This window comes from Pseudorca crassidens, chromosome 12, assembly GCF_039906515.1.
Source record: "Pseudorca crassidens isolate mPseCra1 chromosome 12, mPseCra1.hap1, whole genome shotgun sequence".
NCBI classification, from domain to species: Eukaryota; Metazoa; Chordata; class Mammalia; order Artiodactyla; family Delphinidae; genus Pseudorca; species Pseudorca crassidens.
The window spans coordinates 76,351,409-76,369,863 of NC_090307.1; the positions used below are offsets into that span (position 1 = coordinate 76,351,409).

Genomic DNA, 18,455 nt, shown 5'->3' on the forward strand with positions numbered 1-18,455 from the left:
GGTTAGTTCAGGGCAGGGTCTTCCAGCCTGCTGTAGGAGCCTGGGGTGGGGTGGGGGCAGGGGCTGGAGCCCTGAGCATCTCAGGTAGTTTCTCCAGAATATAACTTCCAGCCTTCTGCAGGGTGGTGGGGACTTGAATTTCTGCTTCCTACATGCATTTCCAGTCCTTGTTTTTCCCTGGCACATGAGGCCTCCAATTCCTTCCCTTTACAATGTGTTTTGGTTCTGTGTGTATGTGGCGGGGGGTGGGGGGGTATGTGTAGGATGGACACGGGACAGCGAGAAGAGGGCAGAGCACTGATTTTGGATAGTAGTTCTGAGCTAAGTCTTTACTGCTTCCCTGTATTTCCTTTTGCACAAAGTAGTTCTAAATCCACTGCCTGTGCCCAAAGGAGGACACGTGGTCTAAGAGAGGCCCAGACTCTTCCAGTGCAACAGTCCACTTGAGGAGAATCCTCACACTGGCACAAGAGTACAGACCAGCTCCAGGACAAGGAGTGGGCAGAACCTGCAGGGTTAGGTTTACCTCTGACTTTGGATTTCCATCCCTTTAATCAGACTTTCTGTATGAAAACCATAGACTATAAGCAGTCGAGTGGGGGGCAAGGGGTAGTTTATAAGCATAATGGAGTAAGAACCACATCAAGTGTAAAGAGACCATAATAATTAGAAATACTTTTAATTCCTAGCTTCTTGGCGACCCTCCAGTATCAGAGCCATCCAAGCATGTTGGCCTTCGAATCTTCTCAGCAAGAGTAGATGATCACACAACTCTTAAGGTAAATCAAAATTAGATGAAGGTTATTTATTGGTGTGACTTTTCCTGTCATGAGCTTCTTTTACACAGCAATGGTGTAAATAGCATCAAATTGAATGAAAAGTTTGTTAGATGCAACCATAAATAATTATAATAAATATACATCAAGTAACTTTACAGCACACATTTTTTAGGGCCAAGGTTTGGATCTGTCTGGACCTCAATGTGCTCTCTGGGAGAAGCAGTCGTGTTAGCAGCAGGTATTTTACTCACAGCTGTCATCTAGTCAAGTGATGGGCCAACAGAAGCTTTCCAAACCCCTCTTGGGGAGGTAGCTGACAATTCTGAGTCCATTCAAGGGATGGAAAGGATGGGGGCGGGGGGGGGACCAAGATGGAAAAATAGAGGGAGGAAAAACCACTTCTAGTAAATCCAAAGGCTCTTTCATTATGCAGAAATGAAATGAGGATCCTTGTTGTCAGGACTACATCCTGGCGTGACCCGCGCCCCCCCCCCCCCCCCAGTCAAGGGGGCTGTGGCCCCCAGGAGGCAGTGGCCTACCGTATTCCTTCCAATTAGGGAAACTGCTTGCAGGCACCTCCAGACATGACTGATCCTGCATCAAATGTAACTGATGCAACCGGAACAATTCATCCAGGTTTATCCTTTCCTTAGGTCGGGGAATCTTTTCTATAATGGTCCTTAATTCATTTCCTAAGAAGAACACGGAGGAGGTGGATGCGAATGCCTCTAACTCTAAAATCCACACACCTTTCCAACAGGCCAGGGCCACAGCAGAGAAGGGAGGAGCAAATCCTCTCTCACCAGCATTCACGCTCCAAAACCTTCTAGACAGCACTCACTCAGAACTTCCAATATTCACAATATTATACAATAAATACAGCGATGTGATTCTGTGAGAACTGGCAAGGCCCAAAATGACAGTGTCCAGCAAGATGGCATATGCTGCTCTCGAACAAAGTACCAGTGGACAAAGACCTACTCAGGGCACAAATGCACTGGGGCCGCAGGTGGGCTGCAGCAGCTCAGCCCTGGCACACACTCACATGGGGTGGGGAGGGGGTGCCGCGTGGGCCCGGCCAGAGGGGCAGAAGGACCCTGGTGTCTCCATCTGGACTTGAAGGTCTTAGTCACTGCAGTAGGCCCCGAATTGAGCAGAGCACCTCAGACAGCTCTTTTTAAAATGGGGTGTAGCCTTTCCTCTGCTCCTCACATCACAAATACCGTAGTGAGGAAGGGACGTTTCTGAGTACAAAAGTGGGGCAGGCTTGAGTCATGTGCTTTCCTGTTCTGAGCCTCAGAAAAAGGCCCCCAACTTGAGCACTGTCCCTCTAGCTCCAGGGGTCCTCTCAACTCCTGAGCTGGGACGCACCTGGCCTGGCTCTGCGTACTAAGGTCAGGGAGGAACCCTTTGGTCTTCTAATCCTGGGCAGCACTCAGTGGGAAACTGTCGGACCGGGGCCCAGAAGAGTCGGACAGCAGAGAGGGCTGTCTGGGTGGGAAGGGACGGGGGAACCACTGTGGGCTTTTCTTCAGGAAAACCCAGACCATGGACAAGGGTCTAAAGCCGGAAGATTAACACGTAAAGCTCCCTGTGTGTGTCTCCCAGGTTTGGGTAACTGGCCCAACCATTTCAAGATGGAAGGAGGCTTGCAGGAGCCACGTCCAGGAGAAACTCCAGCTCAAGGCGGAGGGGCAGGGCTGGCCACACACTTGTCTGTGAAGACGCTCTGCAGAAAGAACAGGTGCTCTGTGGGCCAAGGGCATCTCACTACCAGCTTCCTGCTGGGTGGTTCTATGATGTGGAACCAACTGGGGCCTCACAGCCTCAGAACCTGGTGGCCATGAAGGAACATGTCCAGGAAGATCAAATGAGACAGGAGCTGTCTGGGAACTAAACTATCCTACAAACATACCACAAATAGGTAGCAAAAGAACCAACCCATCACAAAACGTACAAATACATAAGGTTAAGTCTTCCAGGAGGTCCTGGAATGTGGACAAAGGTTCGGAAAAGCAAAATGTTGCCAACTCCTCACGCAGGGCCCCGGAGGGATGTGCTCGCAGTGGCAGGCTTCCTAAGCCAGCAGAGCGGTGCCTTGGTGACAGCCTAACTCGGGCTCCCTCCCCTCAGCCACTCAGGGGGTCTTCGCGATAGTGAATGGCACAACGAAGTTTCTCCAGCATGATTTCCAGAGAGGAGTACTGGGGAAGCTTGATCATGAACATGCAGGTCTCCACTCGGATGTAGCGAGAGTCTGGGGAACCTGTAGGAGAGACATCGGGCCAGCGTTAGAGCGCGGGACTGGATCCCAGGGAGGCCTGGCTGGACCCTCTGCCTCCAGGTTTGCCTCTCTGGGCTGCTCCAAGTCAACCCCAAGGCCCAGTCGGGGGGATGAGGGCCTGGGAGGCTGGATTCTGGAGGAGGAAAGGGCAGATACACAGCTGCTGTACAGCACAGGTACCAAATGGCTGACCCATGACAGAATCTGACCGCAGGCAGGTTTGTCTGGCCGGCAAAGAGTTTTGATTTTTTAAATTAATTTTGCTGCATTTAAAAGTTGGAGGATTAAAACACTTCTGGATTTTAAGCTTTTAAAAATTTCAGAAGACACGTCAGCGTCGGGCCTGTACTGCCACTTGGCGAAGGTCAGGTTTGGGAAGCACATGGCCCCAAGCCCACCCCACCACCCCTGGCCTCTCTCATTTACATTTGGGCCTTGGTGTTCGGGGTCCCTCTCCATTGTTCTTCCCCCCTCATGCAGGGCCTAGCAGCCCCAGCTCCAAACGGGGCCCATGTGTCCCTACCTGGAACATGACCAGGGGAGGCCAGTACCTGCTGTGCCATCCGGGGGGGCGATCTTCATGGGGTATGGGGGCACATGGGCTGTGTCGGGGCCCCCGTCTTTGCAGGGGCAGGTGAACGGGATGCGCTCTTGGTTGCAGGCGAACTTGATGAACTTGCACAGCTCCTCCTGGGCAAACATCTCCAGTGCCCCCCAGAAGAACTCGATGTGCTGGTCCGTCTCCATCAGGCCCACCTGGTACATGGTGTGGGCCTGGGGAAGAAAGGTCGCAGACGTGAGCAGGCCTGGGCTTCTAACCCAGTGCCCCCCGACAAGGCTGGGCCCAATCCCGGGGCAGGGTGCAGCAGGGAATCGATGGCTGCAGGACACAGGGAGGTTACAATGATGACAAGGACCGCAAAGGCACACTGTCTGTGTGACTGTGGCCTACGCGCTAGGCCCGACAGCAGGGGTTCTCCATACATTACCCCACTGACCCCGCCGGGCAGGTCTTGTCACTCTTCCCATTACAGGTGAAGTCACTTGGGCAAGGTCTCCCAGCTGGCATGGGCAAAAGCGGGCCAGGCTGAACAGTGGAGGGGGCTTCACCTCAGGCTGGTGGCTTAATTCATGGGCTCGGGAGGCAGGGGATCTGCCACTTCCTGGCTGGGCGACCTTGGGTAAGTGACCTGTCTTAGCTTCAGTTTACACAGCAATGAGACAGGGGTGAGCACAGCTCCTCTCACATGTGAGGAGGACAGAGTGCTGGGGCCCAGGAAGTACTAAGACATGACAGGCCACTGCCAACATGCCTGTCAGCCCAGCCGGCCCAGCCACCGACCTTCAGGAACTCGAGGTTGATGTAAGGGAGGCCGCACGTCCGCAGCTCCATCTCCAGCGGGCTGAGCGTGGTGAGCAGCTGCAGGGGGATGATGGCGCCCAGGCCCGCGCGCACGGCTGTCACACACTCGACGTTCTGCAGCTCCCGCAGCCGCAGGCTCCGGATGGCTGCTGCGTAGATGTCCTTGTTCTCCCACCTGCGGGGGTCGTGGGTGAGAGGCGACGCTCAGGAGGCTGCTCCGGGGCCTGGGGGCCACACCCGCGCGGGCAGAGGCCCCCAGGCTGTTACCCGGATTTCCCAGGCCCGGCAGCTCAGTGAACTCCTCTCCTGCTCTGGGTGTCACCCGCCCCAGACCTGCTGTTTCTGAATAAAGTCCTTCCACTGAAGATACTCCACCATCTTTCCTGGCGCCCACCGTCCTGCCTCACACCCTCCCCCCAGTGGAAGCCGCCGGTCCCCTGACCTAGGCCCCCACGCACTCACGCCACAGGGATGTGCCGGCCGCGGCTGCACAGCTCCACCTCCTCGCCCGCCATGGTCAGGTAGGTGAACCGGCAGCAGGGCTTACTGGGCCCGTCGGGGCTCTCGATGGCCAGGTGCTGGGAGGCAATCTCGGCGCACAGGGCCTCCAGCTCGCTCTCGTCGTTGATCTGGAGGGAGGCACGGCAGGGCGGGGCTGACTGCCGCCCTGCTCCCCAGGCCCTCAGAAGAGGGAACCCCTTCCCCAGTTGGGCAGATGTCGGTCATTGTTCGGGTGGGGGCTACTGTGGCCTGGCCTGCCAGCCTTGCCATCAGTTCAGTGTTAGGCACGTGACCGAGGCCTCGCCAGTGAGACCCAAATTACAGTTGCCCTCTTTCACTGGTGTGGACACGGCTGAAGGCGGTGCACCTCGTGCTGCTGGGGCCATCTTGAGCTCACTCACTGACGACATCATTGGAGCACCTGGATTCAACCCTGTCTGAAGCCAATCTATATCTGTACTTTTAGTTTTAAGATCAAATCACTAAAAAAAATTTCTTTCCTAAGCTGGTTTGACCTGGGGTTTCTGTCACTTGTCACCAGAGAGCCCTGACTTAATTCTACCTGTGGAAGGTACACGGGCTACCCCCTCCACCATGTGGCCCACTGACGTGCATGCTGGGCCACCGAGGAGAGGATGGGATCTGACCCAGGGGAGAACAAGCCTGTAGCCTGGGACAGTGAAGGCCGCAGGCAGGCACCCCCGACAGAAGTTCAGGGCATTTCTTTCTGGTTCATGTGCCTCCCCCGCCTCTCCCGGGGTGGTTCTGTCTCCCAGCACCGTCTGGGGCCTTGCCCATCCCCTCCAGACAGAAGCCTTGGCTGGACGGTCTGCCTGGACGCCGTCTTACCTCCTCTGCCTGCCTCAGGCCTTTGCTGCCACCCACGCCCCCAGGAGAACTTCTCAGAGCAGCGCCTGGCAGCTACTCATAAATCCCCAGCCCGTGGAGGGCGTCCTCCTTTGACCCTTTAAACAATTCATCGTCGGCCCTCTTTCCGCTGAGAAGCCAACTGCTGTCCAGGACCCCGGCTTTGCTGCTCCCGTGTGCTGGCTTCCCTCAAGTGGCAGCTAAGGGGACTACAGAAAGCCTGGCAACGAGGCCCCTCCGAGGGCCCTCAAGTCTGGCCAGTGGAGGCCGATCGGCCAACCCCTCCTTCAGCAGATGTCCTCTGGAGAGCAGCCTCGCAAGGCCTCTGACACAAAGTCTGCCCCCCCGGTGATCAAGAGCCGCCGGCCTCGGGGAGGGCTGGATCACGGGCCACCTCCACACTCTGCCGGGATGGTCTCTAACCTGAGGAGCGCGTGTGGGCCAAAAAGCTCAGGCTTTCCAGCTGGCCAGACCCGAGCTCTGCTAGTAGCTTTGCTCCCGGCCAGCCCACCGCTCTGAGCCTCACTTCCCTCCTGGCCTCACTGTGAGGGCTTCTGAACACAGCCCTCCAGCGTGGGCCTTACATAAACGGAGAGCAGTGGGGCAGCTCCCTGACAACAGACGTGAGCCCAGCCTGGCCTCAGCGACTCTGCCGAACCAATGGACGGACCTGACCACAGCCTGAGCAGCGACCATAGGTGGGCTGGTCTGCGTGTGGAGGGGAACGGTCGGACACTGCTGTGATCTCACTATCTCTGTGTGTCCCAAGGCACAGGAGAGGGAGGAAGAGCTCCGTTCCCAGCGCCCTGCCTAGGTGATACCCAAGAGTTGATCTCCTGTGCTCTTCGTGAAACTCTGAAACCAAGCTCTTAAAAGTGAAACTGGCTCTGCTTGGAGCACCTCCCACCCAACACTTCTACTCCTTTAGCTGCCGGGAACCCTTCACCCCTGTGTCCTCACGAGGCCCAGCAGGCTGGTTAAGTCACCCCTGGGCTGCTGCTGTCTGCAGGGAGGGAAGACTGAGGCTCCTGTCCCCCTGAGACAAGCCTGGCCAGCAGAGATGCCTCATGCAGCCTAATGTTCAAGAGATGGCAGTCAGTCCCCAGGTGGGGACACAGAGGCCATGGGGTGGCAATAAGGGCCCCAGGGGCACTGCTCCGGGCCCCACTGTCCCCCAGAAAACGTGGGCTTTTCACTTACACTCTCGAATTTCTTGACATAATTGTAGGTGAGTATGTCTGCTTCCTGCAGGTCTTGGTCAGGGTCCAGGGGCTCACCCACCAGCGTCTTCCAGAAGGAGGGCAGGAGGTCCAGGGGAAGAGGGACATCTGCTCGAATCGCAATTCCCAGCAACTGGCCCAGGAAGTGCAGCAGCTGCTCCTCCCCGTAGGTGATGGGGCTTGGGGTCAGGATGTACTTGCCCTGGAAGTGGAGGCAGAGGTGAAGTGACTGACGTGGGCCTCTGCTCCCCGCAGGAACATGGGTCCCAGGCCCACGGGACCCACAGCAGGCAGAAGCATGTCCAGCCAGAGCAGCAAGAGCACCGCCCAGACCAGGAAGGCCTGTGAAAGGGCTCAGAGCTGATGAGGACGCGCACCCATGAGCCGTGCCCCTGCCCCTCAGGGAGCCAACCGCTGGGCCACCAGCCTTGGCTGCCCAGGCCTCGCGTCTTACCTTGTTCTTGTTGACGGCTGAGCTGGGGCACAGCAGGAGAAGGGAGAGCGAGGAGCTCTGCAGCTCTTTACACACCTGCCACAGGAAGTGGCGGAAGGAGCCGCCTGCGGGACAGATGGGGACCTATCAGCCTACCCTGCCCGCAGGCCCTGTCCCCACCGGGAAGTCAACTCCTCTGCCCCCTGGGCTGCGGCTTCGGTGGGTGGAAACAGAACCCGCCCAAGGGCTGGGAGATCCGGGCTCCAATCTGTGGGGCCACTAACTAGCTGCGTGGCTCCTGGGGAATCACTTCTCTGACGGACCCAGCCTCCGCACCTCTACCTAGCGGATGGGGGCAGTCACTGTACCCACCTCCCAGGCTAGTTCCAGGGATTCAACGAGATCAAAGGCAGATCCTACGCAGGTCACTTCTCACAGCTGCAAGCTGACACCGATACAAGGGCTTGTGGGACCCGTGTCCGTCCCCTGCGCTGGGCCAAGAGCAGGGCCCCATGTTTTCCTCAGCACTGCCTCCTGCCAAGCCCAGGGCTCAGTGTGTGTCCAGTGAGAGCATAAATAAATGGATGGACACACGCAAAGGGCAACAACAATGATCAGCTCCTCTCCTACTGCCATTCCAAATGTGCCTTTGGGTTTCTTGCAAAACTCCTCTCTGTGGCTGGGTCTCCTCTTGCCCTTCCCCATGCATCCCATCAGTGTCCTCAGGTCAGGAAGCACTGAGGACAGCTGCGCTCGCGGAGGACTTGCTTGGGGACAGATGTCAGGGCCTGGCCACTTCCACGGAGAAGCAGGACACTCCCGCCTGCTGAAGCCGCCAAGGGCTGGGCTTTAGAATCCGACAGACCTGGGTTTGCACCCCAGTGATGCTGCTGACCTTGGGGGAGCTACTTAACTTGGTGGAGCCCCAGTTTCCCTGCCTGTAAAGTGGGACAGTGCTGGTGTCATGAGGAGCGTAAGGTGTTGAGCCTGGGCCTGGCACGTTCTGGTATCTCAATGAACAGAGCTGTTCTCAGAGAGCCTCCGAGGTGTGCCCAGAGGATGCCACGGCACTGGCCGGCAAGGAGGCTGCTGCGGGAAGTGTCCCATGATCAGGGCGGGAATGGGAAACAGCGCTGCCCCAAGAGCTCTCCCCACCCAGCGCGCCCAGTGAAAGAACTGTCTTCTCCCAAACAGCGCATTTCCCGAACGTCTGGGCTAAACGGACTGAAAGGACCACGCAGGAGCATGTTCTGAGCGGCCATTCCTCCTCCCTGCAGCGTGAAATGGCAGGATGTGCCATTCTGATCAAGGGCCCCCCAGACCCCTGTCTCTCATGGGGCACACACACAAGCTTTTGGCCCAACCAACCCTCAGCCAAGGGCTCTTCCTGGAAAAGAAGTCCAATCCACACTGAGGGCGTCTCTCCTCAGCAAGAAACACACTCCTAGCACTGATCAGAAGCCCAGTCCCCAAGCCTGGACAGTGCTGGGCTGAGGTTCCAGGCCAGCGGCAGGTGCCACATCCCCAGGGGACAGGGGCAAGTCCAGGGGGGCTGGGTTTGGAGAGCCTGGACAGATGTCACTTGGGGGCAGTCCTGGCTTCTGTGCAGAGCAGGGTAATGAGGATGTGGCTTGACTCTTGTTAACAGGTAAGATATTGGGCCATTTAGGCTGAAAATAACCCCAGGAATGTTTACATTCTAAACACAGCCTTCACCCTGAACTGGCTGACGGAGGGCCTGCGGGGGCCACTTACTGGTGCCGTGGACCTCCTCCCCAGTGAAGCGGATGTTGAAGGCATAGGTGGGGTCACCGCCACTCGCCAGTCTGACACAAAGCTGGGAGGATGGCACCGAGGCCAGCTGCCTGGCCGCCTGGCAGAAGTAGGAGTTTTCAGAGGCTCTGATCTCCCCTGGAACGAGAGAGGAAGTGCCAAAACCTCCGGGTGGCCATCCCCTGCACCCCAGCACAGGAGAGCCGCATGGCCAGGCCCCGGCCTGCTGGGGGCAGCCACAGCCTCCCTTCTGCTCCTGGAACATCTTCAATTTTTCACGTCTGCCACGTGGGTCCCTCGAGGAGCCCGCCCCCCAACCCCACCCTCCACCCCCCCCACCCCGTTCTCCACGTGGTCAGCCCCTCCCATCCTTCCACGTGTCTCAGGGGAGGCCCTGCACCTGGGCTCCTCTCACGTGCCCCTCCCGACATCTGTCCGTTCACAGGCTGTGGCGGAGACTCCTGGCTGCCTCCCCAATATCTAGCCTCCCCGCTTTTTTGGTGCTAGAGCCCTGATTTTAGCACGTCCACGGCCAGAACGAAGCCCACCTCCCCTGCACTGAGGCGCGGCCTGTGCCGCTGATGCCCCCTCCCTCTGCTGCCTGGATTGGGAGCTTGGGAGGGACTGGAGGGGGACGTCACAGGCTGGGACATAGAGCAGGGCAACAGAAGCACCCACGCCAATGAGGGATGTCAGAGCAGCCCGGGACTCTCACTTCTAGAGCCTTCTCTTATGTGCGAGAAATCAACTAGTTGAAGGACTGCTGCCTGCATCCTCTGGTCTGTGTAGCTAATCTCACCTCCCACGATCTCCAGTGGGTCCAGAGTAATCTCCGGTGCCGCGTGGTCAGCTGTCCTCTGCACTGTGGCGTTCAGCACCCGATTCATGACGGTCACCTTCGTGTCATAAAAGATCAGCCCTGGAGGGAGGAATGCGGTAGAGGCTGGGATGGGGTGGCTTCCCTTCCTTCCCAGTCACCCCGAGGCCTGGCAGGGGCCACACTGTCCCCTGTGGGTCCGTCCAGTCTCTTCTGGGACAGCCCGCGGGCCCCTGGGGGGATGTGCTGCTGGGGGCATAAGAGGTCCCGCTCCACTGGAGGGTGATTAGTTAGTCTCCACCCAAATGTGAACGCAGGATTAAACCCTTGGACCCTGTCATGCCCACGAGACGCCTCGCTTGCAGGAATACAAACCCAAATACATAAAGAATAAGGAGGTTTCTGTGGCCACTTCTGAAACAGCAAAAAATAAAAACCACGGAAGTGTCTATCAATAAGGACATGGACACCTACACTGTGGACAGCAAGGCAAGGAGGGTGTGTGTGTCGACAGGCAGAGATCTGTGAAGCAGAGGTGCACAACAGAATGTATAAGAGGATACCCAGGTTTTTTTTGGGGTTTTTTTTGCGGTATGCGGGCCTCTCACTGTTGTGGCCTCTCCCATTGCGGAGCACAGGCTCCGGACACGCAGGCTCAGCGGCCATGGCTCACGGGCCCAGCCGCTCCGCGGCATGTGGGATCTTCCTGGACCGGGGCACAAACCCATGTCCCCTGCATTGGCAGGCGGACTCTCAACCACTGCGCCACCAGGGAAGCCTGATACCCAGTTTTTGATTTAAAAAAAAAAGACAAATGTGTGTGTCTATATGTATGTGAATAGAAAAGTCTGGAAGGACAGACTCATCTGTTAGTGATGGTCGTCTCTGGGATGCAGGAACATTGGAGGCAGCTAGTGAGTCAGAGCTTTACGTTTATGTATTTCTAAATAATCTGAAAACTCTTTTAGTAAATTTAGTTTTTCAGAGCATATTTGTTTTCTTCAGAGCATAATTAAAGTAACTGCTCTTGGGTGGAACCACTGCTCCAGAAAAGATTCGCGTGTCCAAGGACAGGCTGGGGGTGGGGGAGGTGGGGCCCTGGGCAGCTGCAGGAGTCCAGGTGATGCCGGAGACCCCACCCATCGGGGTAGGCCCAGGAGGCTCAGGCACTGACCTTTGGCCTCCTTCAGCAGAGCCGCGATGCTGTGCGTGTACATGGGCGTCTGGCGCAGCTCCACGAGTGGCAGGAAGAAGGTCTCGAGCGTGGTGTTCAGGGACTGCAGCAGGGCGAAGCGCAGGCGCAGGCTCTCGATGGGCACATCTGCAGGGCATGAGGGGCGGTCAGGCGGGGGCTCGGCCCAGCGAGGCCGAGACTCTCCGTCTGTGAACGATGCAGGTGGCCTGGTCGCAGGGAGGGACAGGGAGGCTCCCGCGGTGGGTTTTATCCCTGGAACCCAGAGGCTGTTGGTGAGTGAGAGATCCCGGCTTCCCTGAGCCTGTGCCAAGCAGCAGCAGAGGGCGAGGCCCGGGCTCGAAGGGGACCTGAGGGTCCACTCAGCCGGCCTTTGCGGCTGTGCCGGGGCTGCGTACCATTTGATTTTTAACTTTTAACTCTGAAGTAATTACAGGCTCATAGGAAGTTGCAGAACAAAGTAGAGTCCTGTGTACCTTTCCCCCAGCTCCTCGTGGTGTGACCTCACGCCTTGAAACCAGGAGACTGTTACATGGCACACTGAATTTTACTTGTCTGCCCTCACGTACATCTCCTCTCTAACCGTGAGACTGACGTTGGGACAGTTCACGGCCACGTTCACTGTCGCGGTATCCGCAAGAGAGCGAGGGCTCGGACTGTGGCTGAGTGAGGGTGAGCAGGCTAAGCGGGGCCCGAGGCGCGCACACACCCCAGCACCGGAGCGGCCCAGGGCCTGTTGCGTGTGACAGGGCTTATGCTCCAGGGGTGGATTTACGGAGAATGGCCGTTTCTGTGTGCGCGTTGTTGTTGTGTGCGTTCCTAGCTTTTGATACAAACATGCTGCTCTCTTGTAATTAAGGCTAATGTCTCTGACACACGCTACCAGACTGCCCTGACCCCGTCTCACCCCCAACGCCAGCCTGGCATCCGAGGCGGCCCCTAGGCAGGGGCCTGGGTGTGACGGCAGGGGTCTCGCCTCCCAGCCACTGCACTTGTGTCTGCCGCTTGGCTTGGTTGCGAGGAGCACATAATAAGGCCTCACAAACTTTAATTTGGCCACAATCACAACTTCTCGTCTTTCTCTCCTTTTTATACCCACCTGTTCACAGCAGGTGTTCCTAGGGATTTTTGTAATGGGCACAGAAAGGGCATCTAGTCCTTCTAAACCACCCCGTGCCGTCATGGGGCAGGCCCCCACAGGGCGGTCCAGGGGGAGGACCCTGAAAGGCATCCCCCTGGGGCCACATACTCAAGAGACAGGCCACTCTGGGGTCGGCGGCGTCTGTGGGGTCCAGATACACCTCGTGGGGATGCAGCCGCGCAGGCGTGATGGCCAGGTGGCGGCACAGCCGGTTGATGTACTGCACGAGCGCCACGTCCATCTCCAGGGTCCACTTCCTGGAGGCCTTGTGTGCGTGCCGGACGTCGATGCAGGCACACCTGGGGGCGGGGAGAGGCAAGGTGGGGCGGCGGCCGCTGGGGGACTGCTGGGTTCCTCCGCAGCCACGTCCCAGCTCCCGGAGGACCTTTATAAGACAGCCTCGCCTCCCAGGCATTTCTTGGTGCCCAGCCAAGGTGCTGACTGCAGAGGAACTGCCTGTCCTGAGGGGAAAGCTCCGTTCTAAAGAAACAAGCTGAGCAGGCTGAGGGGATGGCAACACGCATCCCCACGTGCCTCCCTGCTGTCTGTAGGCAGCAGGGCTTTAGGGTTAAAGACGGGGCACTGGAGTCCTTGGGTGAAATCTAGGCTACAAAGCACACCTACTTCCTGAGCCTCAGTTTCTTCATCTATGAAATGGAGCTGGCGATAGCACAGCCTCGCGCCGTCAGGAGGAGTCACTGAGAGGACACCTGTGCTGCACACAGCACGGTGCCCCGCCCCTTCCGAGGGCACAGCACGTGCCAGCTGCTGGTGTTACTGAAGCCGTCATCTTTTACCCAGCGATCCCACCCCAGGGTTCCCCTACGCGGCTCCTTGAGCAGGCAGGCAAAGGTGTGTTTGTGAGGGCTGCCTTGCTACAGCAACATCAGCCATAAGCTACACCACCCCCAATAACGGACTGCTCGGCAGCCGTTAAAGTCATCTGGTAGAACAGTATCAAATGACGTGGAAAAATGAAAAAAGCACACTGCAGGACACTATTTCCTGTCTGCTCCCCGCTACAGTGCTGAAAACATCTACTCCTGGAAAAATGGTGGGAGAGGTGTTTACTGAAACCTTTCCAAGTGATTACCCCTGGGCACAGAATCACAGGAAATCTCCTTTGTGTTTGAATATACTGCATGAGGTTTTTATCGAGTGTGTGTGTCCTTATTCTACTTTGAGCTATTAACCCAAGAAAGGCCTGCAGGCAGGCAGGTGGGTGGACAGGTGCCTCTCGTTCCAGAACCTGTGGCACCTCGAGGGGGGTCACATGCCACACAGGGTGCATCGCGCAGAGGGTCCTGTCTCAGGGAGGTGGTGGAGCCTGGTGCCAGGCTCTCGTCACTGCAGGCCACCTCTGTCCTACCCTAGGAGTGCTCCCAGAGAGACCTAGCGCCTTCAGGAGGTGATCCCCTCTTCCAGGCTGGATGTGTCATCACCGTGGCCCCATAACACAGGTGAACCAGCCCTTCCAGCTGTTACAAATGTGTCACCTTGGAATTAATTTGCAGTCCAATTTGTCCCCTTTTCACTTGGAATGCAGTTTCTAGTCCAAAATAGGTGATTCTGCTTTTAACGAAAACCCCCAAAGTCGTGTCTCTTACTGGTTTCTAAAACCAGTCGAAGAACTTGGCCCTGTCACCATGATCCAAGGCCCATCTGGGCATCGACTCTGAGCCTTCAATGAAGGTACAAAGTGCTGGTGCCAAGCAGTAAACAATTTCTCAACTCTGAAAATGGGGTTTTAAAAAAGCATGCTTCTGGCAGCCATTCCTTTGAGGCCCAGTACATCTTGCTGTGGGAACGGGCGTGTAGGCCTGTGTGTGGCAGAGCCAGAGGGCGAGAGCAGGGAGATTTCTTTTGGTTTGCAGACATCTTGCCTGCTTGGGATTCACTTACAGCTAGAAAGGGGAAACCATATTTAGTTTGGCCCTGGAGACCTGGTGACTCGTGACCTTGCTGTGCTCCTGCCTGGGAGTGAGAGAGGGCAATGGAGAGTGGGAGAGAATGTGTGAGTCCAAAGAAAAAAGATTCTTTGGAATAAGAAATCATCCCTGTTAGGGACTGAAATGTCCCCTTCCCGCCAATTCATATGCTGACGCTCTAACCGCCAATGTGACTGTATTTGGAGACAGGGTCTTTAAAGAGGTCATTAGGTTAAATGAGGTCACAGGGTGGGGCCCTAATCCAATAGGACTGTTGTCCTCATAAGAAGAGGGAGAGACACCAGGGATGCAGGCACACAGAGGAAGGGCCACCTGAGCACACAGCACAAAGGTGGCCGTCCGTGAGCCAAGGAGAGCCCTCCAGAGAAACTAACCCTGTTGACACCTTGATCTTGGGCTTCCAGCCTCCAGAACTGCGAGACAGTGAATTTCTGTTCTATAGAACACTGTTTCAAACAGGCTGGAAAATCCACATTAACAATTAGGAAATATGGCGAGGGGGAAGGGTAATCTGTGACAAAGCGAGACAGAGGCATGGACATATATATACTACCAAACGTAAAATAGATAGCTAGTGGGAAGCAGCCGCATAGCACAGCGAGATCAGCTCAGTGCTTTGTGCCCATCTAGAGGGATGGGATAGGGAGGGTGGGAGGGAGGGAGATGCAAGAGGGAAGAGATATGGGAACATATGTATATGTATAACTGATTCACTTTGTTATAAAGCAGAAACTAACGCACCATTGTACTCCAATAAAGATGTAAAAATAAATTATACTCCAATAAAGATGTAAAAAGTATAAAAATAAAAATATTGAAAAAAAACAATGAGAAAAAATTGGAAAATAACTCAATAGGCATTAAAAACAGGCCAGATGGAATGGCTTCCCTGGGAGTAATTGCTTGGGGAAGCGTCTAGTAGCTGAGAACAATTTTTTTTTTTAACATCTTTATTGGAGTATAACTGCTTCACAATGGTGTGTTAGTTTCTGCTGTATAACAAAGTGAACCAGCTATAGGTATACCTATATCCCCACATCCCCTCCCTCTTGCGTTTCCCTCCCTCACACCCTCCCTATCCCACCCCTCTAGGTGGTCACAAAGCACCGAGCTGATCGCCCTGTGCTATGCGGCTGCTTCCCACTAGCTGTCTGTTTTACATTTGGTAGTGTATATATGTCCGGGCCACTCTCTCTGAGAACAATTTTTACACAAGGTATCAACTGGGTTGACAGCCTCTTACCTCTCAAAATGAAGATCGTAACCACAGGATAAAATCGCCCTCCAGACACTACGGATGTCTTGCTTGGCTCGATCAATAACAAACTTGTGAAATCCTTCCAATGTCAGGTACTTTTCCTCAGGGACTGATGGAAAAGTGTTCACAGTGTTAGGAATCGGTGAGAAGTGGGGGTCCCACAACATGCTCCCACTGCACCCCACCCTCTCTTTCAGGGCCCAATTCATCTACCGCCCCCCCCCCCCCCCACCCCGTCTCCTGCCGTCACTCCAGGGTCTGTTAACAGACTGTCTCCACCCGACTGCTCAAGGACACACATAACCCCCAACCTGACGGGTCTGAGCAGCTGCCTCACCTCCTCGGGCTGGTGACCAAGTGGTGCAGCACTTTCCCCCCAGTCTCGTCTTTCTGTATCTCAGAAACATTCCCGACTGACTAAGCAATTTTTGTGACAATAATAGCTTTCTCCAAGTCTGCTTGGGCCTTTAGGAAGATAAGGTTCTAATGTCCCAGGTAAGTGCCCTTCTGGAAGAAAATTTCTGAGCAGATTTTCAATCTTTACTTTCAATCGCAATCATCTATTCTTCCCTTGGGGGTATGGTATTTCTGGAGCTGCTATTCTAACCTCCATCAGTTCAGGTCAGCAGAGATGGAGTCCTGGAGCAATAATCGCAGTTGGCCAGGGATGTCTTCCGTGTCTTGGGCAGGGCTGCCCTGCCTAAACTAAAACCCGAGGGAGCCAGGCGGTCAGGGAAAAGCAAAGAGGCTGGATCCCAGGCTGCGCCGCCATCTCTAGGATGGAAGCAGCCCCAAGCCCGCATCAGGCCCAAGTTGCTTGTTCACCTTCTTGTTTTTTGGTGGGTGACTTTTCTGGGTCCTTTTCGTCCGGCTTGCTCTTCTCCGGTGACTTCGGCTTCACAGTGGGCTTCTTCTCGCTCAAGGCAGTCCTGCTGTAGACCAAAGCACCGGAATCAGAATTCCTCACGCCCACACCCCCTCCGGGTGGGGGGATGCAGAACCTCACCAGGCATTCGTTCACCCTCCCCCAACTACAGCTGATGGTTCAGACAGGGCGCGGGTCAAGGTCAGCTTTGTTCTGACCAAGAAAAGTTTCCTGAGCAAATTATGAGGACAATTTGATGCTTTAAAATGTGGAAAATCTCGAAGAGACACTTTTCAAACATTCTTTCTACATACTTCAGAGCTGTGCTGTCCAAGGAGCAGGCACTGGCCAGATGTAGCTACTTAAGTTTAAATTGATTAAAGTTACAAGTCCAGTTCCTTGGTGGCACTCGCCGCACTTCAAGTGCTCAGCAGCCACGTGGTTAGTGGCCACTGTGGTGAGTAGCACAGACAGAGAAATGCACATTTCCATCGTCACAGAAAGCTCTATGGGACAGTACTGACTCAAAAGCCCCGTTTACGTATAATTAATTAATAAAATTTTAAGACACTTTTTTCTCTGACGACTTAAACAAGTCCTCTAGAGACTTCTGCTCCGTAGTACTTCACTACCTGAATTTCAACTTGAGCGCCATAAACATGTTTCTAAAGAAAATTCTACTAAGTGTGTGTGCACATCCACACATGGGATATTATGGAGCTACTTTAAAAGAGGAACGGGGGACGTTCTTTCTGTGCTGATATGGAATCATCTCCAAGATCAGGAGTAAACAGAAACAGCAAGGCACAGGCACTTTGTACAGTTCCTGACCTCTGGGTACGCGTACACTTGCTCGTGTACACCCAGAACAGTTCTGCAAGGCTACGAAAGTGACACTGCAGCCTCAGGGACAGGAGCTGGGAGGCTTAGGATGGAGAGGAAGAGGAGTGGCTTTTCACTGCATATGCTTTTGAATATTGTACTAGTTTGGCCATTTACAATGTAACAAGATGATACGTATGCACAAATAAAACATTCTGCACTTAAATGTTAAAAGCAGTTGCTATGTTGGGGGTATTTCAGTGTTTTCCAGTATGCACGGGTGCACTTTACAGTCTTTCTACAATAACTGTGCATTATTGTGTGGGTAAAAGAAGTTAGACTTTTTAAACAATTCTGTACATTTTAGATGTTTTATTAATTCAGACTGGTCTGCTTTCCAGCCTGCATGGTCCAGATTTTACTATCCTTACGGGTAAAATGAAACGTTCTCTTCCAGCTGACGAAGGCAAGGGCGAAAAGGACCCCGGCAGCAGAGTAGAGAAGAGCCAGATGTCTGGCTCCCCCAAGGTGCCAACAGCCTCCCAGGAAGCCTGCTAGGAGGTGGCCCCGCGTCCCCCTGCCCGGCCCACCTTCCGAGCTCCTCGGTCACCCACCTGACGCTGTTGAGCACGGCCTTGTCCTTGGCGGGTGGCTTGGTGATGGGCCGCTTGGTGCTCACCACCTTCCCGGGGTGCTGTTCCTTCCCCGCCTTGCTGTACTTGCTCTTGTCGAACTTGGGTTTTGGCACGCCGTACTTCCTCAGGATCTGCGGAGCACCGGAAGGGGGCGGGGCTCAGACTCAGCCCCAGGGGCACGCAAGGCCCAGCACGGGTGCGGTGGGGATGGGGTGGCTACCTGGGTGAGCTGGTCCTCCAGCACCTTTTTGGGGGGCCGAACATTGGTGAAGAAGAGGTGGAGGAGGTTGCCTGGCGTCTGGGAGTTGATCTGCTCTTTGCTGAGATAAATGTCAGACACTTTGATGGGCTTGGCTGGTGTCAGGCTCAGCATCTGCTCTGAGTGGGCGCAGCTCTTAAATATCTCCGTCAGCACCTCTCTGGCCCCGGGCACCAGCTTCTCACCTGTTACAGAATGGAGGGAGGGCAAATGGTTCTGCAGTGAACACGCTACGTCAGGATAAGCCCTGCAGCATCTGATTTACTTTTCATCAATGATTTATTTTTGAAAGTGGGT

At 55.3% G+C, this 18,455-nt stretch overlaps 1 protein-coding gene across 5 annotated transcripts in view; it reads right to left on the reverse strand.

The window, feature by feature from the left end:
* Positions 1-663: 663 nt before the first annotated feature.
* Positions 664-18,455, reverse strand: part of HECTD4 (HECT domain E3 ubiquitin protein ligase 4) — a 193,891-nt gene continuing 176,099 nt past the window's right edge. For 4 of the 5 annotated variants that reach the window (XM_067700637.1, XM_067700635.1, XM_067700636.1 and 1 more), the window contains exons 63-76: positions 18,120-18,343; positions 17,879-18,030; positions 16,403-16,509; positions 15,563-15,686; positions 12,479-12,669; positions 11,212-11,358; positions 10,020-10,139; positions 9,203-9,358; positions 7,469-7,572; positions 6,995-7,216; positions 4,889-5,055; positions 4,406-4,601; positions 3,615-3,837; positions 664-3,045 (exon numbers count right to left, since the gene is read on the reverse strand). In XM_067700637.1, the coding sequence (XP_067556738.1) occupies positions 2,909-3,045; positions 3,615-3,837; positions 4,406-4,601; positions 4,889-5,055; positions 6,995-7,216; positions 7,469-7,572; positions 9,203-9,358; positions 10,020-10,139; positions 11,212-11,358; positions 12,479-12,669; positions 15,563-15,686; positions 16,403-16,509; positions 17,879-18,030; positions 18,120-18,343 (2,270 nt within the window). In that variant the 3' untranslated portion in view covers positions 664-2,908. The remainder of the gene's footprint in view (positions 3,046-3,614; positions 3,838-4,405; positions 4,602-4,888; positions 5,056-6,994; positions 7,217-7,468; positions 7,573-9,202; positions 9,359-10,019; positions 10,140-11,211; positions 11,359-12,478; positions 12,670-15,562; positions 15,687-16,402; positions 16,510-17,878; positions 18,031-18,119; positions 18,344-18,455) is intronic. The other variant, XM_067700634.1, reaches the window with a different exon arrangement.